Source organism: Diceros bicornis, chromosome 1, assembly GCF_020826845.1.
Source record: "Diceros bicornis minor isolate mBicDic1 chromosome 1, mDicBic1.mat.cur, whole genome shotgun sequence".
In the NCBI taxonomy this organism is placed as follows: domain Eukaryota; kingdom Metazoa; phylum Chordata; class Mammalia; order Perissodactyla; family Rhinocerotidae; genus Diceros; species Diceros bicornis.
Genome location: NC_080740.1, coordinates 15,512,715 through 15,534,023, shown reverse-complemented (window position 1 = coordinate 15,534,023; position 21,309 = coordinate 15,512,715). Strand labels below are relative to the sequence as shown.

At 37.2% G+C, this 21,309-nt stretch overlaps 1 protein-coding gene across 5 annotated transcripts in view; it reads left to right on the top strand.

Moving 5' to 3' along the window:
• MEF2C (myocyte enhancer factor 2C) overlaps positions 1-20,849 on the top strand; it is a 146,820-nt gene extending 125,971 nt beyond the window's left edge. For 4 of the 5 annotated variants that reach the window (XM_058527877.1, XM_058527795.1, XM_058528141.1 and 1 more), the window contains 4 exons: positions 6,589-6,761; positions 9,173-9,302; positions 9,908-10,043; positions 16,135-20,849. In XM_058527877.1, coding sequence (XP_058383860.1) covers positions 6,589-6,761; positions 9,173-9,302; positions 9,908-10,043; positions 16,135-16,456 — 761 coding nt within the window. In that variant the 3' untranslated portion in view covers positions 16,457-20,849. The remainder of the gene's footprint in view (positions 1-6,588; positions 6,762-9,172; positions 9,303-9,907; positions 10,044-16,134) is intronic. The other variant, XM_058528057.1, reaches the window with a different exon arrangement.
• Positions 20,850-21,309: the final 460 nt, after the last annotated feature.

Genomic DNA, 21,309 nt, shown 5'->3' with positions numbered 1-21,309 from the left:
GTTCAGTGTCTTCTGAACGAGAACTGTTATTTATGGCGGCCACGTTGACCATGTTACGTGTCCCTCAAGCCTTCACATCACCTCTGGCTTAGGGGGACCTTTGAGTCTCATGTCCTGGGTTTCACATTTCATTTGTTTCCTCTATTTCTTTATATTCCTGTAGTTTTAGAATGAGGTTTGACACAGAAGGGTTTTCAGAAGCTCCGAGTGTAACTGATTCTCCAGGAGCAGGGCAGTGTTGTACTTCAAAGCGTGGACTCTGGACGCACTGCTGGGTTCAAATCCTGGCTGATAGCTGTTTGACATTGAGCAAGTTACCTGACCTCTCTGTTCCTCCGTTTTCTCATTACATAACACAGGATGCTATTAGTACCTCACAGGCTTGTTGCTGTGAGGGTGATATATATCCATGTATAATAGCAAACACTTAGACAGCAGTTACTAGGTGCCTGGTACTGTTCTGGATACTTAATGTGTATGCTTGATGTTGTCAATATTATTGGTATATAATACTGTATAAAGTGTTTGCTATTGTTAATATTATTGCGCGGTCATGTTGGTGACGGCTGCCTCAGGCGAGCGTGGGGGAGTCTCTGGTTCAGATTACATTTATGCTTCTCTCACAATAATGAAATCATTACTTAGCATTGAGAAGGCTCAGTATGGTTGAAGGAACTCTAGTGGAGATGTCATGCCTAGAACCTGGACTTATCTACCGTATCCTCCCTTGTCCCGAACTCCCATCTGCCTTGTAAATCTTCCCAACTCTGCTGCCTTATTCAGACCCCATTCTTCCTATGTTCTGTGGCCGGGGCGTCCTAACTAGTTTCCTAGTAGCAGCGTAACCCGCTTTAGTCTATCCTTTCCACTGCCACTATTATTATTTTCCTAACATGCGGAGTTAACGACGTCACTTACCACTCACAAACTGACTTTGGCTGCTTATATTGTATAATATAAAGTTTAGTATCAAGTCTATGGTATAAACTTAACATGATCTGAGAGGTTCATGTTAGCCAAGCCTACTTTTCCAACTTCTGAAAACTGCATACCCTAAAACACCCGGGATTTCATCTTCATAGGAATGCTTGTCCTTCCTGAATACAGTTGCGACTCCGAGATCTCTCTGTCATGCATTCTGTCTCTCTGGGAAGTCTTTCTCTGACCGTCTAATAAAATCCTACTCACTCTTAGTTGCCACCCTTTCACCATTTCTTTCTTAGGATATCATGCAGCCCATCTTTCAGTGGAAAGTTCTGTATGAGTAAATTATTGTTGAGATTCATCCTGATATAGAGATAACTTATGGCAGTAAACACTTGTCAGTGTAGGCGAGAGGATCCAATTTCTCAGAATTTTCTTTTTCATTAAGAAAAATTTCTACTTTGATTCCGCCACTTGCGGTTATCTAAGGTAATGTGCTGTGGAATGATTAACAGGTGAAAAAGAAGCTTCAATTAACTCTCTAAAACAAATTTAGTCGGGGGCACTTGCATGATTTCCTGACTTGCCATATTATACGGTTGATAAGCAGTTTGTCTCAATGGTATACTTGGTCATCAGTATGTAATTATTACCTAAAATAGAAAAATTTCTCAAGTAGCATAAACAGGAGAGACCGTCAGTGTTTGCAATTAACAAGTTACGCATTACATCTTCAGTTCTCATCTCACATTCCCTCAGTAACTTAACTTTTAGTGTCATTCCTGAATAATCCCTAATTTTTCCAGCATAGTCTGTGTATCTGTTTTACAAGCATCTGAAACACTTAAAGAACTAGTATTCTGCGTAGTTATCACTGCCTCTAATTGCAGCAGGAGTGTAAAGGAGAGTGATTTCAAGGTGGGCTGAAGTTTTTTGAAAGGCATCATGAGAGAATTGGGGCATTGACTCATCCTGAAAAATGAATTTAAATTAAACAGGAGAGCAAACACTGCCGGTTGTTGAACTACTAAAGCCAAGACTCAGACATATTCAGAGGACCATGAGCTTGGCTATGGCCAATGGACATTAGGTTAGACAGATAGAGTGGGTCAAACTATGTACAGTTCTGAGAGCCAAGCCGGGCACTGACCCAAGTGTGTTAAGTATGATCTGAAAAAGAAACTTGGTGGGAGCAGCACTGTAGGAAGATTTTCGGAGAAAATCTTGGGACTGTACGTTAGGTTTATTATCATACGTATGCACAAAAGTTTGCATACAGCTTTAAGGAGCTCGCAACCTTCCTGAAGCACATCTTAAGGCCTGGTAAAGAAGCTTTCAGCTAGAGACCAGGGATCCAGATGGGGGGATACTGAAAGACCTAGTCAAATGGTGATGAAGGCCTAAGCCAGGATGGTGGCAAGGGAGATGGAGAGAGGCAATTCTGAAGAAATATTAACAAGATTTGGCATCTGAATGGATATGGAGTTGGAAGAGGGTGAAGGAATAGTCAAAGATGACAATTTAGGAGACTGAAAAAAAAGATCGTGCCAATGAAAAATTTAGCCTTGGTGCATAAGGACTAGTTTCTGTTTTGTGCTTATTAGTTTTATATGCTTGATTTATAATTGAAAGTCCCGGGAAAAAAAAGTGAAAAGACTCATAATGTCTAAACACCCAAATAAGAGAAAGTTTCAGAACTTTGGGCTCAAAGAGAGCTACACGCTCAGTTGAGCTCTGTGAGACAAGGCAATGTCCTCCTCAGAACATCTTAAGCCAGGAATATGTTCTTTGAATTTACAACTTCTTAAAATAGGAGTCAATAAAAAAAAGCAGCAAGTGTTTTCAAGTGAACTGGGGAGAAAAAAATTTTTTTTCTCGTAACACCACCTTTCAAGTTCTGTCTATTTACACTAGTTTTAATATGAGTGTTTAGAAACTTGTAACCAGTCGAGGTAGATTCTCTTATCCTTTATACAAATTATATCATGAATGCTTAAATTGTTTTATTTTATGTGAAACAATATTTTTAATCAAATGAAACTATAAAACAAACCGACTTTAAAGTTGGTCTGGTCTGCATTTTCTTATAATCTATAATCAGGAAATCCATTCACTCATGCTTTATAATTTTTATGCTTTTAAGTGGTCAGGAGAATGTGACATCTGCATACAGTCACATCTAAATTGATAATTGTCCAGGCAGAGGGTAATTTTAAAACATAGCATGAAGAAAGGTTGAATATGTATACCTGAAGGTGGTTCAGAGGCGGTGTTTCCCACGGCCCCAGGCCCTGGCTTTACACGGGCCGTCCTCTCTGGGGAATTTATCTTAAGGTAGGACAGTAGCCTCAACGCAAGGCCACAGCATTCTGAGTGGGGAGGAGGCCGCGGTTTCCGAGCCGGTTTAAATGCAGGCTCTTCTTAGCAGTAAACCACACGCATGTATTCATCATTGATTTTCAAATGATAGGTTTCTATATCACTGGTTTAGGATCCACAGTCTTGCATTCCTGAATCTATATTATGCCAAAAGAATAACAACTTGGTGGCTGGAAACAGAAATGGTTATTATATGGCTCCAAAATGCTAGCTGGCACAATATGCTAAAAACAGCAGAAATTCGCCGGTGAAAGGCAGAATTTATTTGTTCTTAAAAATAACTTTATGTGCTAAAAATATGATTTTAAGAAGTGTCATCGTGGTTCAAAATATTTTACATTCAACATGTAAACACCTTAAAATATGTGACTGAATCTTCTCAAATGGCATAATTTCCAAATAACAGGAAATATTCCAAGAGGAAAATAGAATGCTTCTCAAATCAATTTTTTTAGTTTTCAGGCATTTAGTGGATGAAAAACTATAATGTTTGTTTACTTTTTTTTTCCTACTGCTGCCCCAAATCATTGTTTAAAATGTGGGCAAAAAGACGTAGGCTTTATTGGAATTTCTCGGAGAGTTTACTGTAGAAAATGTTTAAAAAAAAAAAAAAATTTTCTCAGCGCCGCTGTGAAGCATTTCCATTTTCGTCCACTGGCTCAGTGCTCGCCATTATCACAGGACAACACATTTCATGAAGCGGTTTTACTTCCTTTTAGCAAAATAACTCCTCCATGCAAACCAGTATCGGCATCTACCAAGCCGGGGTTTTAGTTTCTTCTGATCTATTCAAGCTTCATTGCACTGCTTAACTGACTTTTCTTTCCCCCTTCTTTTGAAATTACACAGCTAATTTTCCATTTGATTGTTTATTTAAACCAGATCTCACACAGACTTAATAGATAAATGACATATGTAATCAGTATGTCAGTCTGGACTTCAGCTGACAGGAAAGTACAGTGCAAATTTTGTCTTGGTTTTCTCATTCCCTTTTTATCCAATAGAATCTATTAATTAAAACTAAAGCCCTAACATAGTCACCGTAATGATTCGGTAAGATGTTAAATATGAAACTCCTCTGAGCATTCTATTTCATCAGGCATTTTTCTAAGTGAACATATTCTTTGTTATTTCTCCTGGTGATAAAAGGTAAATGTATTTGTTTCGTATAATAACTTTTGTCAGAGAAGACTGTCCAAATTAACTGTAAGAGAAAATTTTGGCTTTTGACATATTTAGCCGGCTTTGGAAATTTTAGCTAATTTTCTTGAAGTTTTTGTGATAGAAGAGTAATATATATTCAAATTCAACCAACATTTCTTAAGCAACTACTGTGTACTTGACACATGTTTTGGGGGTGTTTCATTTGTTTTATTTTGGGTTTTTTCCCCCCAGTAATGTGGAGAATTTTATGCATGATCCAATTGACAGATTTAAGCTTGTAGTTATTTGTTATATATTCAGCCTGTTTATTCATGCATAAAATGAGACAGGTAAATGAATGGGATATGAAGAACAAATGTGCTGTACGCAGTGTGCCTCTAATATATTCTAATTCTAAAGATGTTCCCGTAAATATCTCCTGAAATATACCTGCACTTTGCCTTCCCAATTCCTCATCGCCTCTAGCTCAGGCCATCACAGTAGTTTCCAGACTGGATCACACTGCCAGGCCTTCCTAATTGCAGACTATCCCAATGCCATCAGATCTCTCTGTCCACTTAGAGGCCCGTGTTATAATTCTGCTGTGCGACCTTCATAAGTCTGCTTTTCCACCATTTAAACCCAAGACATGTTAGCCTGGAATTCAGGGTCTGCACAGCCCAACCTCCATGTCCCTCCAGGGTCTCTGACACTCCTCATGGGTTCCCTTCTAACCTGGTTCCTCAGTGTCCCTGCCTGTGCTCTGTAAATTGCCATCTCGGCCCTTTCCCAACACCCGGTCACAAGCCCAGAGATCTTACAATCTCTTCTCTTTTTTTCAAGACCCACGTCAATTCCTGCCTCTTCCATGAATCTTTATTGGATAATCTCTTCCCTCCTGGGAACTCAGTAACACTTAATCCGGGTTGCTCTGTGGGCATCTCACCCTAGGCTGCCTTGTCTTGGTTTGTACGTTTACACATGTATGTATTGGATTGCCACCAAGGGACAGCAGGGCCTTTGAGGACCGGGCCTTGTCTTCGCACCCCCACTGGGTAGCACACAGTATCATTCATCCTGGGGTAATAGATACTTGTGTTTTACGATAATGACAATGATGACAGTAACAACGAGGTTTGACTGTCTCCTTTACAGAGCTTCAGAAAACAACTGTCTAGTTTTCCAGCAAGGACTGTTGAATCAGCTAGTTGGTGTCTCTGTTTCTCCAATCAGAGGCAGCAGAGGAAGCCAGCAGATGACTTTCTGTGTCAGCTCAGGTTGCATCAACTCCCTCTGTAGCTCTTCCCGTCACGGAGCAGTATATTTTGAAGTATGAGAAATGGAGACCTTCAACTATCCATTTTTCTGTTAGTAGGGACTAAACATCAGAAGCCTAAGAAAACCCTTTCAGTGCTCTCATTAGACGGCTACTCCTGTGCCCCGGTGAATCAGCACTTTAGTGGAGCCGTCCTCCCTTCATTCCAGCTCCTGAGAAGGGGTCCTGCTGTTTGAAGTTGTGTGTGAGCAGGAGAGCAAGTCTTCCGGTTCATACCCTGAACTTAGTGAGGAGGGCAAAGCAGATGGAGGAGAACCATAGGGAGAAATAGCTCAAAGAAAAGGGAACTGAACAGCAAAACGTGTAAGAGGCTGCTTCTCCTGCCCTCCTAGAAATTACAGTCTTGCTGGTCTGCCCTTTCTTCATTTAAGGACACACAGACACAGAATAAAACCCAAACCATCAAACTGAAAGATAAGTCACGCCAGGCAGGCCTCTGCCGAACTGGTCAATGAAAGTGCAGGACCAATTCTGTGCTTTTCTTAGACCCTGAGCGACTGTCTGACTTTCTTCCCGAATGTTTTTAATAGAAAAAAAGTATATGCTGGTTTCTGAGCAAGTTGACATATATTAGCTCTCTTCTCATTAGAAGTTTTTAATCTTCCTTCAGAGGAATATTCAATAACTAACCGAATGGGTTATTCTTCACGTGGAGGTGAAGTCAGTCATCCTCTGGACTGTCAGTGGGCGGTATTGCATGTCTTACCCTCCTAAGCTTTTGTTTTTAATTTCATGTAGTGTATTCTCTAGAAACATATTTGAGTCTAGATTTCTTCCTGAGTGTTCTCATGGTTTTGTGTTAACAGGGAACGGGTATGGCAATCCCCGCAACTCACCAGGTCTGCTGGTCTCACCTGGTAACTTGAACAAGAATATGCAAGCAAAATCTCCTCCCCCCATGAATTTAGGGATGAATAACCGTAAACCAGATCTCCGAGTTCTTATTCCGCCAGGCAGCAAGAATACGATGCCATCCGTGGTAATGCAAAACTACATTTTAAATAAATGTTGATAACGTTTTGTATATGTTTTGCTGTTTTTGTATTTGTCTAACTTTTGAATTACCTAAGTGCTCCCAGAAAGTTCACACATCAGTGCTGTTGCTGGAGCCCTGTTTGTATTTAGCTATTATTTCTGGTCACTGGTTTCCATTTCCCTTTTCCATGTAAAAAAGTACCAACATCCAATAAACTCCACTATAGGACTGGGGTTCAGGGGCAAAGAAAACATTTCCTTTTAAGGCCTCCAATTTATAATTAGAAAAAAATCATTATCTATTACTCTGCTTATGGGACATATGGTTTGACCAAGGGTAGACTCAAACTCACAGAATGAGGTATTTCATAACAGATTTTTACAATATTGAACTATTTATGTCCTCAAGGTTCTGGAGGATGAAAAATCTTTTCCATAATTTCTAAATGAACTTTCTCCTGTTAATTGGTGATTCTTTTCTTAGGTATATTGCAATGACAATGTTTAATACATCATGTGCCTATGCACTGCCTCAATTCATCTTTCCATATATGTGCTTCATGCAGATAGCTCAAAAGCAAATTGTTTTAAAAGCCTAGGCATTTCGAGGACAAGGTTCTATTTTACATCAAAAAAAGATTTGTGGCACTTGCAAGAAAAACACATAAATAAATATAAAATAGAAGTATAAATAATATCCCTGGACTCTATCATTTTTCTTTCCCCTGGGTCTGCAGGGCTAAGATGCAGATAATATTATGGGATCGTATTCAGCAACAAAGAGACTTACATCAGTGCTCTCCAAATTAGCTTTGCTTAAGAGCGAGAACATGTAAAACCAAGATTCAGGAGACAAATTTAGATCATTCTGCAAACACATTTTTTTTCTTTCTGTGCTCTGTGGCAAGCTTCAGGGTAAAACTGTCCTGCAAGCTGATTAGTTTATTATGGCACAGTACAGATTAATTTTGAATATCAACCAAAAAAAAAATCACATAATATGCAACGTTCCCTTCGGAAAAGACTGGCTCTAATAAATAAAAGCTCCCACAGGGCCACGGCCAAGCAGTGTGGGCCGTGCATGGCAGGCTGTCTCTCTCAGCAGATTTACTCCAAGTCCCTTAAAACTGATGCTTTCCCAGGGATTCTGGTCGGTCAGGTCTCTCCCCAGCAGCCACGTGCAGCTTCCTGTCTGCTCCAGCAAGTGGGGTTTCCAAGTGCAATCTTTTTTTTCTTCAAAATGTGGTGGTGAAATAATGAACGTTGAGACACTGACCTGTGCTGAAAACTGGATAGATTGTCTTCACATTTCAGACAAACAGCTCATTAAGGGAAACAAAGAGTGTCTTTGTAAGGAGTTATCTTTAGAGGCTGAGTTTTAAAACTGTTTAAACTGGTGTGTCTATCAGAAGATGCTATTCCTTTTGTTGAAAAGATTTTGCCCAATTATAAATATTTACAAACACTAATTAATGAAACTCCTTCCCCATGCTCTCAGTCTGAGGATGTCGACCTGCTTTTGGTAAGTGGTGAGACTACGTCCCTTAAATGGCATGTACAAGGGGCGATCCAAGTGACTTTTAGGTGGAGTGGTAGCTCTACAAAAATGCGAGGAATTTGGAAGTTACCATAGTGTGTCAGCATCGATTATATTTAAGTACCATTAATTTCACTGTATGAAAGAAATGGTGAAAAGAATATCAGGTTATTTTTCTGTCTCAACCTCTGTAAGTGAAGGCCATGTTTTCCATTTATTTTAGGACTTAAATTTATACTAAAATTCTAACAAACAAAAAAATTTCCTTAGTTATTTAAAACCATGAAGATACTTATTTTTCTAAGAATTAAATTCTCATGATCTTCAAATTTATGTGAATCTTTTAACCTCCTTACTGTAAGGAGTTAAATATACACGTTAGCTGCCGTACCATCTAGTTTCAGGGAAGTTGAGAAGAATCTGAAAAAAGTGATCAGAGCACCACCTGCTGGTCAGAATGTAGCATGAAATTCTACTCATCTGCTCTGCTGATTATAGAACTGAGCATAAAAAACACCATGGTTGATTTTAATTTTTTAAATTTGCATTTGAATAAAAACTGAAACAATAGAAGTACAGTATACATATTTCATCAGTTTTCAACATAGTCTGGTTTTACCCATAATAAAGCTATGGTACTTGTTACTAGTTCCGTTGCCTAGGAGATACTGATGTAATGGGTTACTATGGCAACAACTGGTCTCTTGAAGGATTGTAAATGATAGGGTTGGCATAGTTCATAGAGACACATGTTAAATGATTAATTTCATGAGAGATGTACCAAGTTATCTCTTTATGTGCAAAACTAATACTGAAATCTAATATTTTTAACTTTTTAAAAAATTCCATCAGTAATATCCTTTTATTTACTTTAAAAGAATCAAAGGATAAATAACTCCCAGTCTGCTCAGTCATTGGCTACCCCAGTGGTTTCCGTAGCAACTCCTACTTTACCAGGACAAGGGATGGGAGGATATCCATCAGCCATTTCAACAACTTATGGTACCGGTGAGTAGCTTTGCCATGTTCAAATAGTACATTAAATACTTTTTATTAAAAAGCAAAATGAAAAAGATATTACCTTTTAGTCTGTTAGGAAGCTTTATTTAGTACCTGTGGTGTCCAGAGCACTATACCGTTACCTATTTGTTACTAAGACAAAGTGAATATCCACATTTTTCTTTCTTAAGTGACTGAAAGTTTTATTAACCCAACCTGAATTCAATATAGAAGAACAATTTGAAGGAAAATGAGCTGTTATTTCTTTGATGTAATAGAAAGCTCCCTTTCTTGGGATTGTTTTAAAAAACATTTCTAGATCATCAAATAGTTATATACTGTAATACCAGATTGTAGTTCTAATAAACTAGAATTTCAGGTTGTACTACTTTGAAGTTTTCATGGAATACTTATTTTTTGGTATATAGTATATCTCTGTTAAATTAAAATTGTTCCTAATGTTTTATTTCCTTCTTACTCCCCAAATTAAAAATTTTATAACAATCATTGAATAATACGAATAGAATATTTAAAAACTGAAAATGTTTATTCTATTCACCATTTGATAATTTCCAAATTAAATATTTACACTTACTGTTTCTTCTTTGGTCTAGAGTACTCTCTGAGTAGTGCGGACCTGTCCTCTCTGTCTGGGTTCAACACAGCCAGCGCTCTCCATCTTGGGTCAGTAACTGGCTGGCAACAGCAGCACCTACATAACATGCCGCCATCCGCCCTCAGTCAGCTGGGGTAAGCAATGTTACTTCTTTTAGAATACACTTTAAAATGCGTTTTTAAATGACAAATGGCAATCTCTAAATATACGCTCTAATATCCCATCGGAGGACGTAAAATTCTACTTTATCAAAATCTGAAAGTAATTATCAGATCAATACCTTTCAAGTAGCTTAAATATTACTTTCCTTATTCTTTAAGAGGAGGGGGAGCCCTGTGATAATGAGGTCAATTATTTCCCTGTGGTTTTAGGCTCCATTTGTTTCTACTTCTATTGATGATAAATTTTTATTTAGTTAAGTTTTCACATAGCTCATGTGAGACAAAAGAAGGCATTTATAGTTAGAAGTTCTTTAAGTTTTTGAGATATTTGAGAATCCTCACTCAGCATAAACCACATAGTTCATGCTAATGTTAACCTAATACTCATAGGATCAACTATTCCACCGATATACAGATTTCATATATTTAAAATGTACTCATAGTACAGTTGTATATTTATAGATATTGTATGAATATAAATATATATGTATATGTACATACATATACTAATTACCTAAATTTGGGTATAAAAATAATTTTTGTTGTTTTCTGAAGTCAGAAGATGTGTATTTCTGCCCCCTTGTGGTAGTTTTGAGATACGTCTTTATCCTGGAAATGACTCCTGTCATTTATCAATGGAAATGTTCAAACTTTAAAAAGCCTTGAATTCACAATTCACACCACTTGTAAAACAAATATATTTTTTTAAGTTCGAAACATGAACTGAAGACCTGACTTTAAGTTTAACTAATAACTCCAAAACCGCAGTTTATCTTCAAAAGAAAATACTAGAAGAATATTAAATATTTAAAGATAATAAGTTTTTATATTTTAGAAACATTCTATATGCCTACCCCACTTTTACTTTTCTGCTGAGCCATTTGCTCAGAATGGTTAACCAGTTGTGTATTCATATTTCTAAGGAGATAATGAGAATAAAACTCTGATTAGAATAAACATCAGCGATTGCTGTCACAACTTCGTCTCTCTTACCCCTCCCCCACCCCCATGAACTTTCACGTGGACTTGATTTCACAGAGATTAGTGCTCTGGTTATGGAGTCTTCACCCACTCACCGACTGCTCATGCCCATCCTACTCACTAATCACCATTGTTGAAAATCTAACCTCTCATGTAAATAATAAAATAAATTCACTGGACATTGTTGCTCTGCTTTCTTGAAAGATTAACTTTGAAGATATAGTAAATATTGATCAGTAACAGAGTTTCTTTTTTTAGGATAACATTTAAATTTTCTCGGAAATGTTAACTATCCAAGTAGACATTTATTGCAATAACTTTTTCAGGTTAATTATCACTAAGTACATCACACCATCCAGGCAATCTTAAAATACATACATGTAGCATTGTACTTCTGTGGCTCAGCAGGGAATCCACTGTACATGCTGCTTGTTAGAAATAAAGGTAGCTGTTTACTTCTCATTTTTCACAAAATTCATCCATTAAAAGACTAGATTTCCTTAGAAATTATCAATGTCAAAAGTCATATTATTTTCTCTGAATGTGGCTTTCTGTTTTCAGTAACACCTGACAATTTGCATTTTTACATAGAAAATACATATTTATTTACATATTTTAAGTATATTACAATTTTAAAATTCTCTTTTTTGTCATGGGAAGAATATAATTCTCTGCTGTCCTTAATAGAGGCTTCAGTAAAGGAGAAAAGAGACAGCTCGGGACTAGAAAGGAACTTAATTACAACAGCCAGGGATGAAGCATTTTGTTTAGTTCCGGTTTCTTTCAACACCGATTCTCAGGGTGCATGATTTGACTCTGAATTTAGTCTATGAGTTTTTATTGCACTTAATCACTTCCCTTATCCCTCAAATAGATACCCCTTCCAGTCCTTCTAATTTTGGCTTTCCTTCCTTCTTTTCTTCCTTCCTTCCTTCCTCTCTCTCTCTCTCCCCCTCTTTCTCACACACACACACACACACACACACACACACACACATACACGCACAGTTTTCAAAAGGAGGTTCCCTCAAATGGACTAGCCCATGTTCACACAATTAAATCTTAAACTGTTAAAAACATCTCAGCTTGTAATATTTATGTAAAATAAATTATATGAGCTGCCTTAATTCCTTACAGTGTAAATCACTTTTAAAAAATCAATGTTTTTCCAGGTCAAATTAGCCTCAGATACTTGTGGGGTGGCTTCACATTCTTTTGGATAGATACAGTGTTCAAAGCAGAATAAAATATGTTTCAGCTCCACCAAAGTAGATACAGTAGTCCCCCTTATCCGTGTGATTTGTTCCAAGACCCGCAGTGGATGCCTGAAACTGAGGATAGTACCAAACCCTATGTATTCTATGCTTTTTCCTATATATACAGACCTATGATAAAGTTTAATTTATAAATTAGTCACAGTAAGAGATTAACAACAATAACTTGTCTTTGGCATGTCCGAATTGCCAGCATCACTATTCTTGAACTTTGGGGCCATTATTAAGTAAAATAAGGATTCCTTGAATACAAGCACTGTGATACGGCAACAGTTGATCTGATAACCGAGATGGCTACTAAGTGACTAACGGCCAGTAGGGCAGGTAGCATATACAGCGTGGAAACGCTGGACAAAGGGACGACCCACGTCCGGGGCGGGACAAAGCCAGATGGTGCAAGATTTCATCATGCTACTCAGATGGTGCACAATTTAAAACTTATCAATTGTTTATTTGTGGAATTTTCCGTTTAATATTTTCAGACAGAGTTTGACCGCAGGTAACTGAAACCACGGAAAGTGAAACCGTGGATAAGGGGGGACTACTGTATTTTTGGCAGCCCAAGAGGGTCACCACAATTCTTTCTCAAAATTAAAAAGGTATAAAAGAGCTCTTCGTATTTTGTTCATGGAAATAGCTTTGAGTCTTCAAAGCTATACTTTACTATCTAGTATCTGATCTTATCTAACTAAGTTAGATAAACAGCATAAACTGATTTGATGTAGGGAGCAGAGATGACTGGCAGAAGGAACTTGCCATCGAGGGTTAGTGAAAGTCATTTGAATACTAATATTTGAGAAATTGACCCTCAAATTTTTTGGTGTTCTTCTCCTACCACCGGAATAAAGGGCAACCTGTTTTCTGAAAGCACTTCTATACGTCATCTTTGTTGATGTGGGTGTTCAGTACATACTGAGAGAGATAACTTGCAGTAAAGATGACTTTTAAAAGGTTAGGTTAAATATAGTTTAATAGTCTAATTTCCAGGAGGAGGCAGTAAGAAATGTGAATAAAACTATCCAGTCATGTTTCATTCCTGAACAGTTATAGGGAAGGGTAGGTGTTTCCCAGTTGGAAGGCGTCTGTAGTAGATGGAAACCTGCAGCAGGACTTGATATGGGCAACTTGCGTATCCGGCTTCTCTCCCCACCCACCTCTTCATCACCCACACATCTGAAGTATTTCACAATTATCTGTGTCTATAAAGGTTTCCTTCTCAAGAACAAATAGACCAACAGGCTTACATCTGAATCTGGCATATATACAGCTAAGAGATTTTTTAGTGCTCCTTTTTCTTTTCAAGAAAATATTTCTTTGATAACAGAGTCTAGCCAACTAAATTTCATTCTATTTTGAATCCTATACCACAATATAATGAAGCTGAATCTAAGATACCACTTAGATTTCATTACTGTGATTTAGTGTCCCCAGAACCACTCAAAATGCTTCATATATGCTTTCAGTGTCAAATGAAGTGCCACCAAAAGATAAACTTAGGAATCAGCCTGTTTGTATAAAGGATGGGATAAACAGTAGATGTTCTAGCTTTCATGGAGAAGAGAGGCAACAAAATCTGTACAAGCCAGTTGACATTGGGAGATACATAAATAAGGAGATAATGCAGCTTCCAAAGGCTGTATTAAAGAGACAGCATTTTGATTATGTTATTTTTTGCTAAATTTATCCAGATTAACTGCTTATTCTGGTCCAACTCACCAAGTATTTTTTCAAATTTTCCACGTCACCCTGCCTGTGAAGACCATCTAAATGTCAAAGGGCAGACAAAAGTGTTTATTGATATGCCACTTTATTTTCAGACTCCTGATTGACATTCATTATTAAACAGTTGTGCAATTCATTAGTAGAAGCATTTAATTAAATTTTAGTGAAATAGTCTTTCTTATCCAGAGCCAGGAAAAATTCTTCCTTCCAGAAATCAAAAGATGACTTCCTCGGACGTCAAAATGAATCATTAAGTAACTTTGAACCAAGATAAAATAGTCCACCATTATGGATCCTTTTAAAATACGTGTCCCCTCCCCATTTTGATATCTTCTTGATTGAAAGATTATTTAATTAAAACTCTTAGAAAATTAGCATACTAGTGTAGACTGTAAAATAAAAACTACAAATAAATAACTACAAGTACAAACGTGCTTGAAAATTAGATACACTCAATGTAGTATCTTAATATAAACGCTAAGATTGCTTCAATTCTATAAGGTAGTAAAAGCCAGCGAAAGGAAGGCTTATCAGGGAAACACATAATTCTCCTTTATGTTATTCTCGACATTAGCTCATCTATTAATAAGAGAAGGAAAGTAACTCTTTGCCAGTAGGTGGTGCTTTTGCATAAAACATCACTCAAAGATAAACTCATTTCTGACTAATTTTATATCTCTATACATCTTGAGCCTGAATTGCATCTCCCAAAAAGTCAGCCCCAAGTTACTCCACTTTTTCCTCAGAAATACATACCCATTTTCTCACTGCTCATAAGGACATTTTTAATGCCATCTAATTCTCCCCATTGGAAAGTTAACATAATGACGTACATGAGTAGTTCTCCTTTGTTTAAAATGGGTGTGTCTGTATGGATCATTCTTTACTGTGACACTTGCTCAGTTAAAGAGATTTCTGTACTCTCTTGACCATACGGGCAAGTCATGCTGACTTTAGCCATGAATATCAGTGCAATCAGAATGTAAAAACAGTACAAACATCTTAAAATTGATGTCGGCAATATTTCTATGGTTTATGCTGATCAGAGTCATTGTGCTTGCTGATCTACACTGAAGGGCTTAGTGTTTTTCGCTCCAGAATTTCAAGTATCTAAATTCTCCCACATTTTTGGAAGAAGGGCAAGTTATGCTGTACTGGAATAAATGAGGATTAACGGTTATAAACACAACAAAATCACACCAGATCCTTCTTTGCAACAACGTTTCCTTAGGCAAATCCAGATTCAACAACTAACGCCAATTATAAATAAGAGGAGTGGGAATCCTCAGTACCGCAGCAGGGAGAGACTAGCAATAGCCAAGTTGAGGTAATTGTGGAAAATAGACGGTATTTTCATCCCGTGTGACTTGAAAGGATGAAGTCTAATTATTCAACAGTTTCAGTGGAGTAGGAAGTCTAAGTGTTTTTAAGCCGATACTTAAAATTTCTGCAGATAATTTTCAACCTCCCTCTTCCTTCCCCTTTGTTCCCCTCTCCCCAGATTTTCACCAGATATGGTTGTATGTAGCATTTTGTGGATTCTGTTCATTGGAGATTTGAGCTCTCTTCACTTTCTCTGAAGACTATGCAATTTAATGTGTATGTGTTTATTAAATTGAGGGACACATTCATATCCATAGTAAGCTTTTTACAATAATTTTCAAACAGGCATTAGTAAATCAAAGAAATCTAATTCAAAAGCTAAACACTGTATCTTTAGTCTTAGATTATATTTTGAAACTAATCTAGGGAGAAATTCCATGGGCACAGAAAATGGTTTTTCCAGCATGTCTTGTTAAACCATTCTGAACCGGTAACCTATCCGTTTAGGGAGCCTATTAGAGACTAGAGGTATTATTTATGAGGCCTGGACCAGTTAAATACTGTAATTAGTACGGAGCAAACCAACAAAGGCATCCTAAATCGCTCTAAGAGGGCGATGCCCCTAAGTGCTTCCAGCACGTTCTCCCCGCTCTGGGCATGCTCTGGTGTCTTGCGAGTCTTTAAGCTGATGTTTTATGTAATTGTGAGTTCCTGGGGGCTCCAGGCCTCCTCCATCTGTAACTGGGTTTCCTTTCCTCCTACAGAGCTTGCACTAGCACTCATTTATCTCAGAGTTCAAATCTCTCCCTGCCTTCTACTCAAAGCCTCAACATCAAGTCAGAACCTGTTTCTCCTCCTAGAGACCGTACCACCACCCCTTCGAGATACCCACAACACACGCGCCACGAGGCGGGGAGATCTCCTGTTGACAGCTTGAGCAGCTGTAGCAGTTCGTACGACGGGAGCGACCGAGAGGATCACCGGAACGAATTCCACTCCCCCATTGGACTCACCAGACCTTCGCCGGACGAAAGGGAAAGTCCCTCAGTCAAGCGCATGCGACTCTCTGAAGGATGGGCAACATGATCAGATTATTACTTAATAGTTTTTTTTTTTCTTGCAGTGTGTGTGTGTGCTATACCTTAATGGGGAAGGGGGGTCGATATGCATTATATGTGCTGTGTGTGGAAAAAAAAAAGTCAGGTACTCTGTTTTGTAAAAGTACTTTTAAATTTGCCTCAGTGATACAGTATAAAGATAAACAGAAATGCTGAGATCAGCTTAGCACTTGAGTTGTACAACAGAACACTTGTACAAAATAGATTTTAAGGCTACCTTCTTTTCACTGTTGTGCTCCTTTGCAAAATGTATGTTACAATAGATAGTGTCATGTTGCAGGTTCAACGTTATTTACATGTAAATAGACAAAAGGAAACATTTGCCAAAAGCGGCAGATCTTTACTGAAAGAGAGAGCAGCTGTTATGCAACATATAGAAAAATGTATAGAAGTTTTGGACAGACCCGACAAAGGGTGGCCATTGGTAAATGTTAGGAACACGCCAGGTCACCTAACATCCCTAGAACGCTCACAAACCTGCAGGCATATCATTGGCGTATGGCACTCATTAGAAAGGATCACAACCATTAAAAGAGGACCATACCTATTTTTAAAAATGTGGAGTGTGAGGGCTAACGTATTTAATTAAATAAATAAATCTGGGTCTGCATCTCTTATTAAATAAAAATATAAAAATATGTACATTACATTTTGCTTATTTTCATATAAAAGGTAAGACAGAGTTTGCAAAGCATTTGTGGCTTTTTGTAGTTTACTTAAGCCAAAATGTGTTTTTTTCCCCCTTGATAAGCTTCGCTAATATTTTAAACAGTCCTGTAAAAAACCAAAAAGGACTTTTTGTATAGAAAGCACTACCCTAAGCCATGAAGAACTCCATGCTTTGCTAACCAAGATAACTGTTTTCTCTTTGTAGAAGTTTTGTTTTTGAAATGTGTATTTCTAATTATATAAAATATTAAGAATCTTTTAAAAAATCTGTGAAATTAACATGCTTGTGTATAGCTTTCTAATATATATAATATTATGGTAATAGCAGAAGTTTTGTTATCTTAATAGCGGGAGGGGGGTATATTTGTGCAGTTGCACATTTGAGTAACTATTTTCTTTCTGTTTTCTTTTACTCTGCATACATTTTATAAGTTCAAGGTCAGCTGTCAAAAGGATAACCTGTGGGATTAGAACATATCACACTGCAACACCCTAAATTGTTTTTAATACGTTCGTAATCTGTTGGGTCAATTGACATCCATTGTATATACTAATTAGTTTCTTTCATGCTATTTTTTGTTTTTGTTTTTGCATTTTTATCAAATGCAGGGCCCCTTTCTGATATCACCATTTCACCATGCATCTTGGAATTCAGTAAGTGCATACCCTAACTTGCCCATATCCTAAATTATCTAGTTGGTTTTCAGCCTAGAATTTGATATGCTTTTTAGAACTATGCCCAGAATAGTGGAGCTGTGTTGGGGCACATGTCCTGCAAATATGGCCCTAGAAACAAGTGATATGGAGTTTACTCGATGCATATGTTATAAATTCCCACAGAAGAAAAATGTGAAAGACGGGGTGCTAGACAAGAAGGAAGCAGTAAAGGAATAGTTGCTTCGTCATCTGTTTTTAATTATTTTAACTGACCCTCAACAATCTTGTCAGCAAAATAGGACTGTTGAACAATCCCGATGTGTCAGGACCCCCAAATGTCACTTCTGCCTAAAGCATGTATGTCATCTATTTTTTCCTTCAATAAAGAGATTTAATAGCCATTTCAAGAAATCCCATTAAAGAACCTCTCTATGTCCCTTTTTTTAATTTTTCAAGAAATAATGATGACTCTTGTCTAATATTTGTCTATAAGGGATTAATTTTCAGACCCTTTATCAAGTGAGTGCCATAAAAAAAAAAGTTGATATATATTGTTTAAAGAGATTTCAGTCTAGGAATGATTTTCCTTCTCTTGGAATGTGAAGATCTGTCGATTCATCTCCAATCATATGCATTGACATACACAGCAAAGAAGATGTAGACAGTTAAGATCGACACTGCAATACCATGTGTAGGACATTTCTTATCTATTTTTTTCTTTTATGCATAGTTGCTATGTGTTTCTCATTGTAAAAGGCTGCCGCTGGGTGGCAAATGCCAAGATACCTTACTAACGAGGCTATATTTTTCTTAACTTGATCTGAAATTCACAATTAGACCACAATGCACCTTTGGTTGTATCCATATAGGATGCTAGCCTGCCTTGTACTAACGTTTTATATACTAAAAACAAACAGACTAAAATCTATCAGCCATTTCATATATCCCACTACTCAAGGTAGCCATGGAACACGAAAGAAAAACATTTATGCAGAGGAAAAATAGAAAACCATCCCTGAAAATACACACACACACATACACATTCACACATGGGGGTGGGGGTAAACTAAGCAAATCATTTTTCTGACCTTAGACTTGATCCCATCCTTACAACCCATCCTTATAACTTGATGTGTGTAAAATATGCAAACATGTCACAAATGTCCTTTGTCATTTCAAAACACTTTATCAATATCAGTAGAAACTTACTAGTGGGTGGGAAAGGGTCATTATGTGAAAATATGAAAAAATAGCCATATTAATTTTTTACCTGCAATTTGCCTAAGCAACAAAGAAAAAGTGAATTTCTAATGCTGAAGATGAAGTAAGCTAAAGTACCAGCAGAAGCCTTGGCTATTTATAGCAGTTCTGACAATAGTTTTATAAGAACATGAAAAGAACAGAATCACCTGAAAATGGATGCCAGTCATCTCTTGTTCCCACTACCGAATTCACATCAAGTGGTGGCAAGATAGCGAAGGGATAATCTGAGAATTTTTTAAAGATGATTTAATGAGAAGAAGCACAATTTTGATTGTGATGAGTCACTTTCTGTAAACAATCGCTGTCTATCTTTACCCTTAGACCTTATCTGTAATTTATCATTTGTTGTATTTGCAAAGCTAGTATGGTTTTGGGTTTTTATCACCGTAAATACTTTGTATTCAGGAGTTTAGGGCAGAGCCCTGAGGGAGTATTATTTTACATAACCCACCCTAGAGTAACATTTTAGGCAACATTCTTCATTGCAAGTGAAAGAACCATAAGTGGCATTTTACACAGCTATGCGGATTGTTATAGCTAATCCTATTTTAAAAGATTTTTGGTAATATTAAGCTTAAATACTGGTAACACTGATGCAATATACGCAACCTGCACAACCTGTATATTGTATGCATTGGTGCGTGGAAGGCTGTTCAACCTTTTTTAAAATTGTGTTTTTTAGTAAAATGGCTTATTTTTTCCCAAAGGTGGAATTTAGCATTTTGTAATGATGAATATGAAAATACCTGTCATCCTCAGATCATTTTAATGTTAACTAAAGTGAGAATTAAAAAAAAAAATCCAATACACTTTTTAAAAGAATGTCTGCCCTCTCACACTTTTATGTATTTGTTTTTCTTAAATGCCCATCTTTTAACTTAGAGATATAGCATTTTTTGCCTCCTTGATCCTTTTGTTTGTTTTTCCAGAGAGTAAGTGCTTTATGTTTCTTTGTTTAAAAGAAGTTTTTTTTTTTTTTTTAAAGAAGCAGCAGCCACTTGAACCCTCAATAAAGGCTGTTGCCTAAGCATGGCATACTTCGTCTGTCCGCATTTGTGCCCTCTGCTGTGATGTCGTCACTTATATGGCGTTAATTTCCTGCCACTACAGATCTTTTGAAGATTGATGGAATACTGGTGTCTGTTAGAATGCTTCAGACTACAGATGTAATTAAAGGCTTTTCTTAATATGTTTTAACCAAAGATGTGGAGCAATCCAAGCCACATATCTTCTCCATGAAATTTGTCCATTTTGGTTATTTTCATAATCGGGTATTGCGTTTTGCCTTCCCTATTCATACCTCAAATTGATTCATACCTCAGTTTAGTTCAGAGAGGTCAGCGAAGTGATGGATTCTGTTGTGGTTTGAATGCAGGACCAGTGTTCTCTCCAAGCAAAGTAGACCTGGGTCACTGTAGGCGTAGGACTTGGATTGCTTCAGATGGTTTGCTGTATCATTTTTCTTCTTTTTCTTTTTCTGGGGACTTGTTTCCATTAAATGACAGTAATTAAAATAGCTTGTAAATGAGGGCATACAAGCATTTGCAACAAATATTCAAATAGAGGCTCACAGCGGCATAAGCTGGACTTTGTCGCCACTAGATGACAAGATGTTATAACTAAGTTAAACCACATCTGTGTATCTCAAGGGACTTAATTCAGCTGTCTGTAGTGAATAAAAGTGGGAAATTTTCAAAAGTTTCTCCTGCTGGAAATAAGGTATAATTTGTATTTTGCAGACAATTCAGTAAAGTTACTGGCTTTCTTAGTGATGCAGTGTCTGTGGTGCATTTTTTTAATTAATGTTTTGCTGTTTAAATTTATTCCACTGTATCGTGTTTTTTAAAAGCAGCTTCTCCCACAAGCGCAAGTGAGCTGTCTCAGTTTTCAACCCAAAACACTCAAAGAGGGATATTTGTGTTTTGGGGGGAAGGAGGGTGTGAATTGGATCACTGTTCTTGGGGTGATATATGTATTCAGCCAGTATGGGAAGTTCAAGGTTCTTATCAAGGGGTTCAATTTCTTTATCAAAGCAGTTCTGTGAAGATCTTTGATAACTCGCTTAAATACACAGAATTTTACAAAAGTCTTTGTGAACAGCACTATCATGCAATAAGTTAAATTATTTTTTTAACTAAAATGTGTAGAAAGCGTATTTGCAGATTCATTTCTTTTTCTTCATCAAAATAGTTTCTTTAACCAAAAAAGGTTGAAAATGTATGCTTAATATCT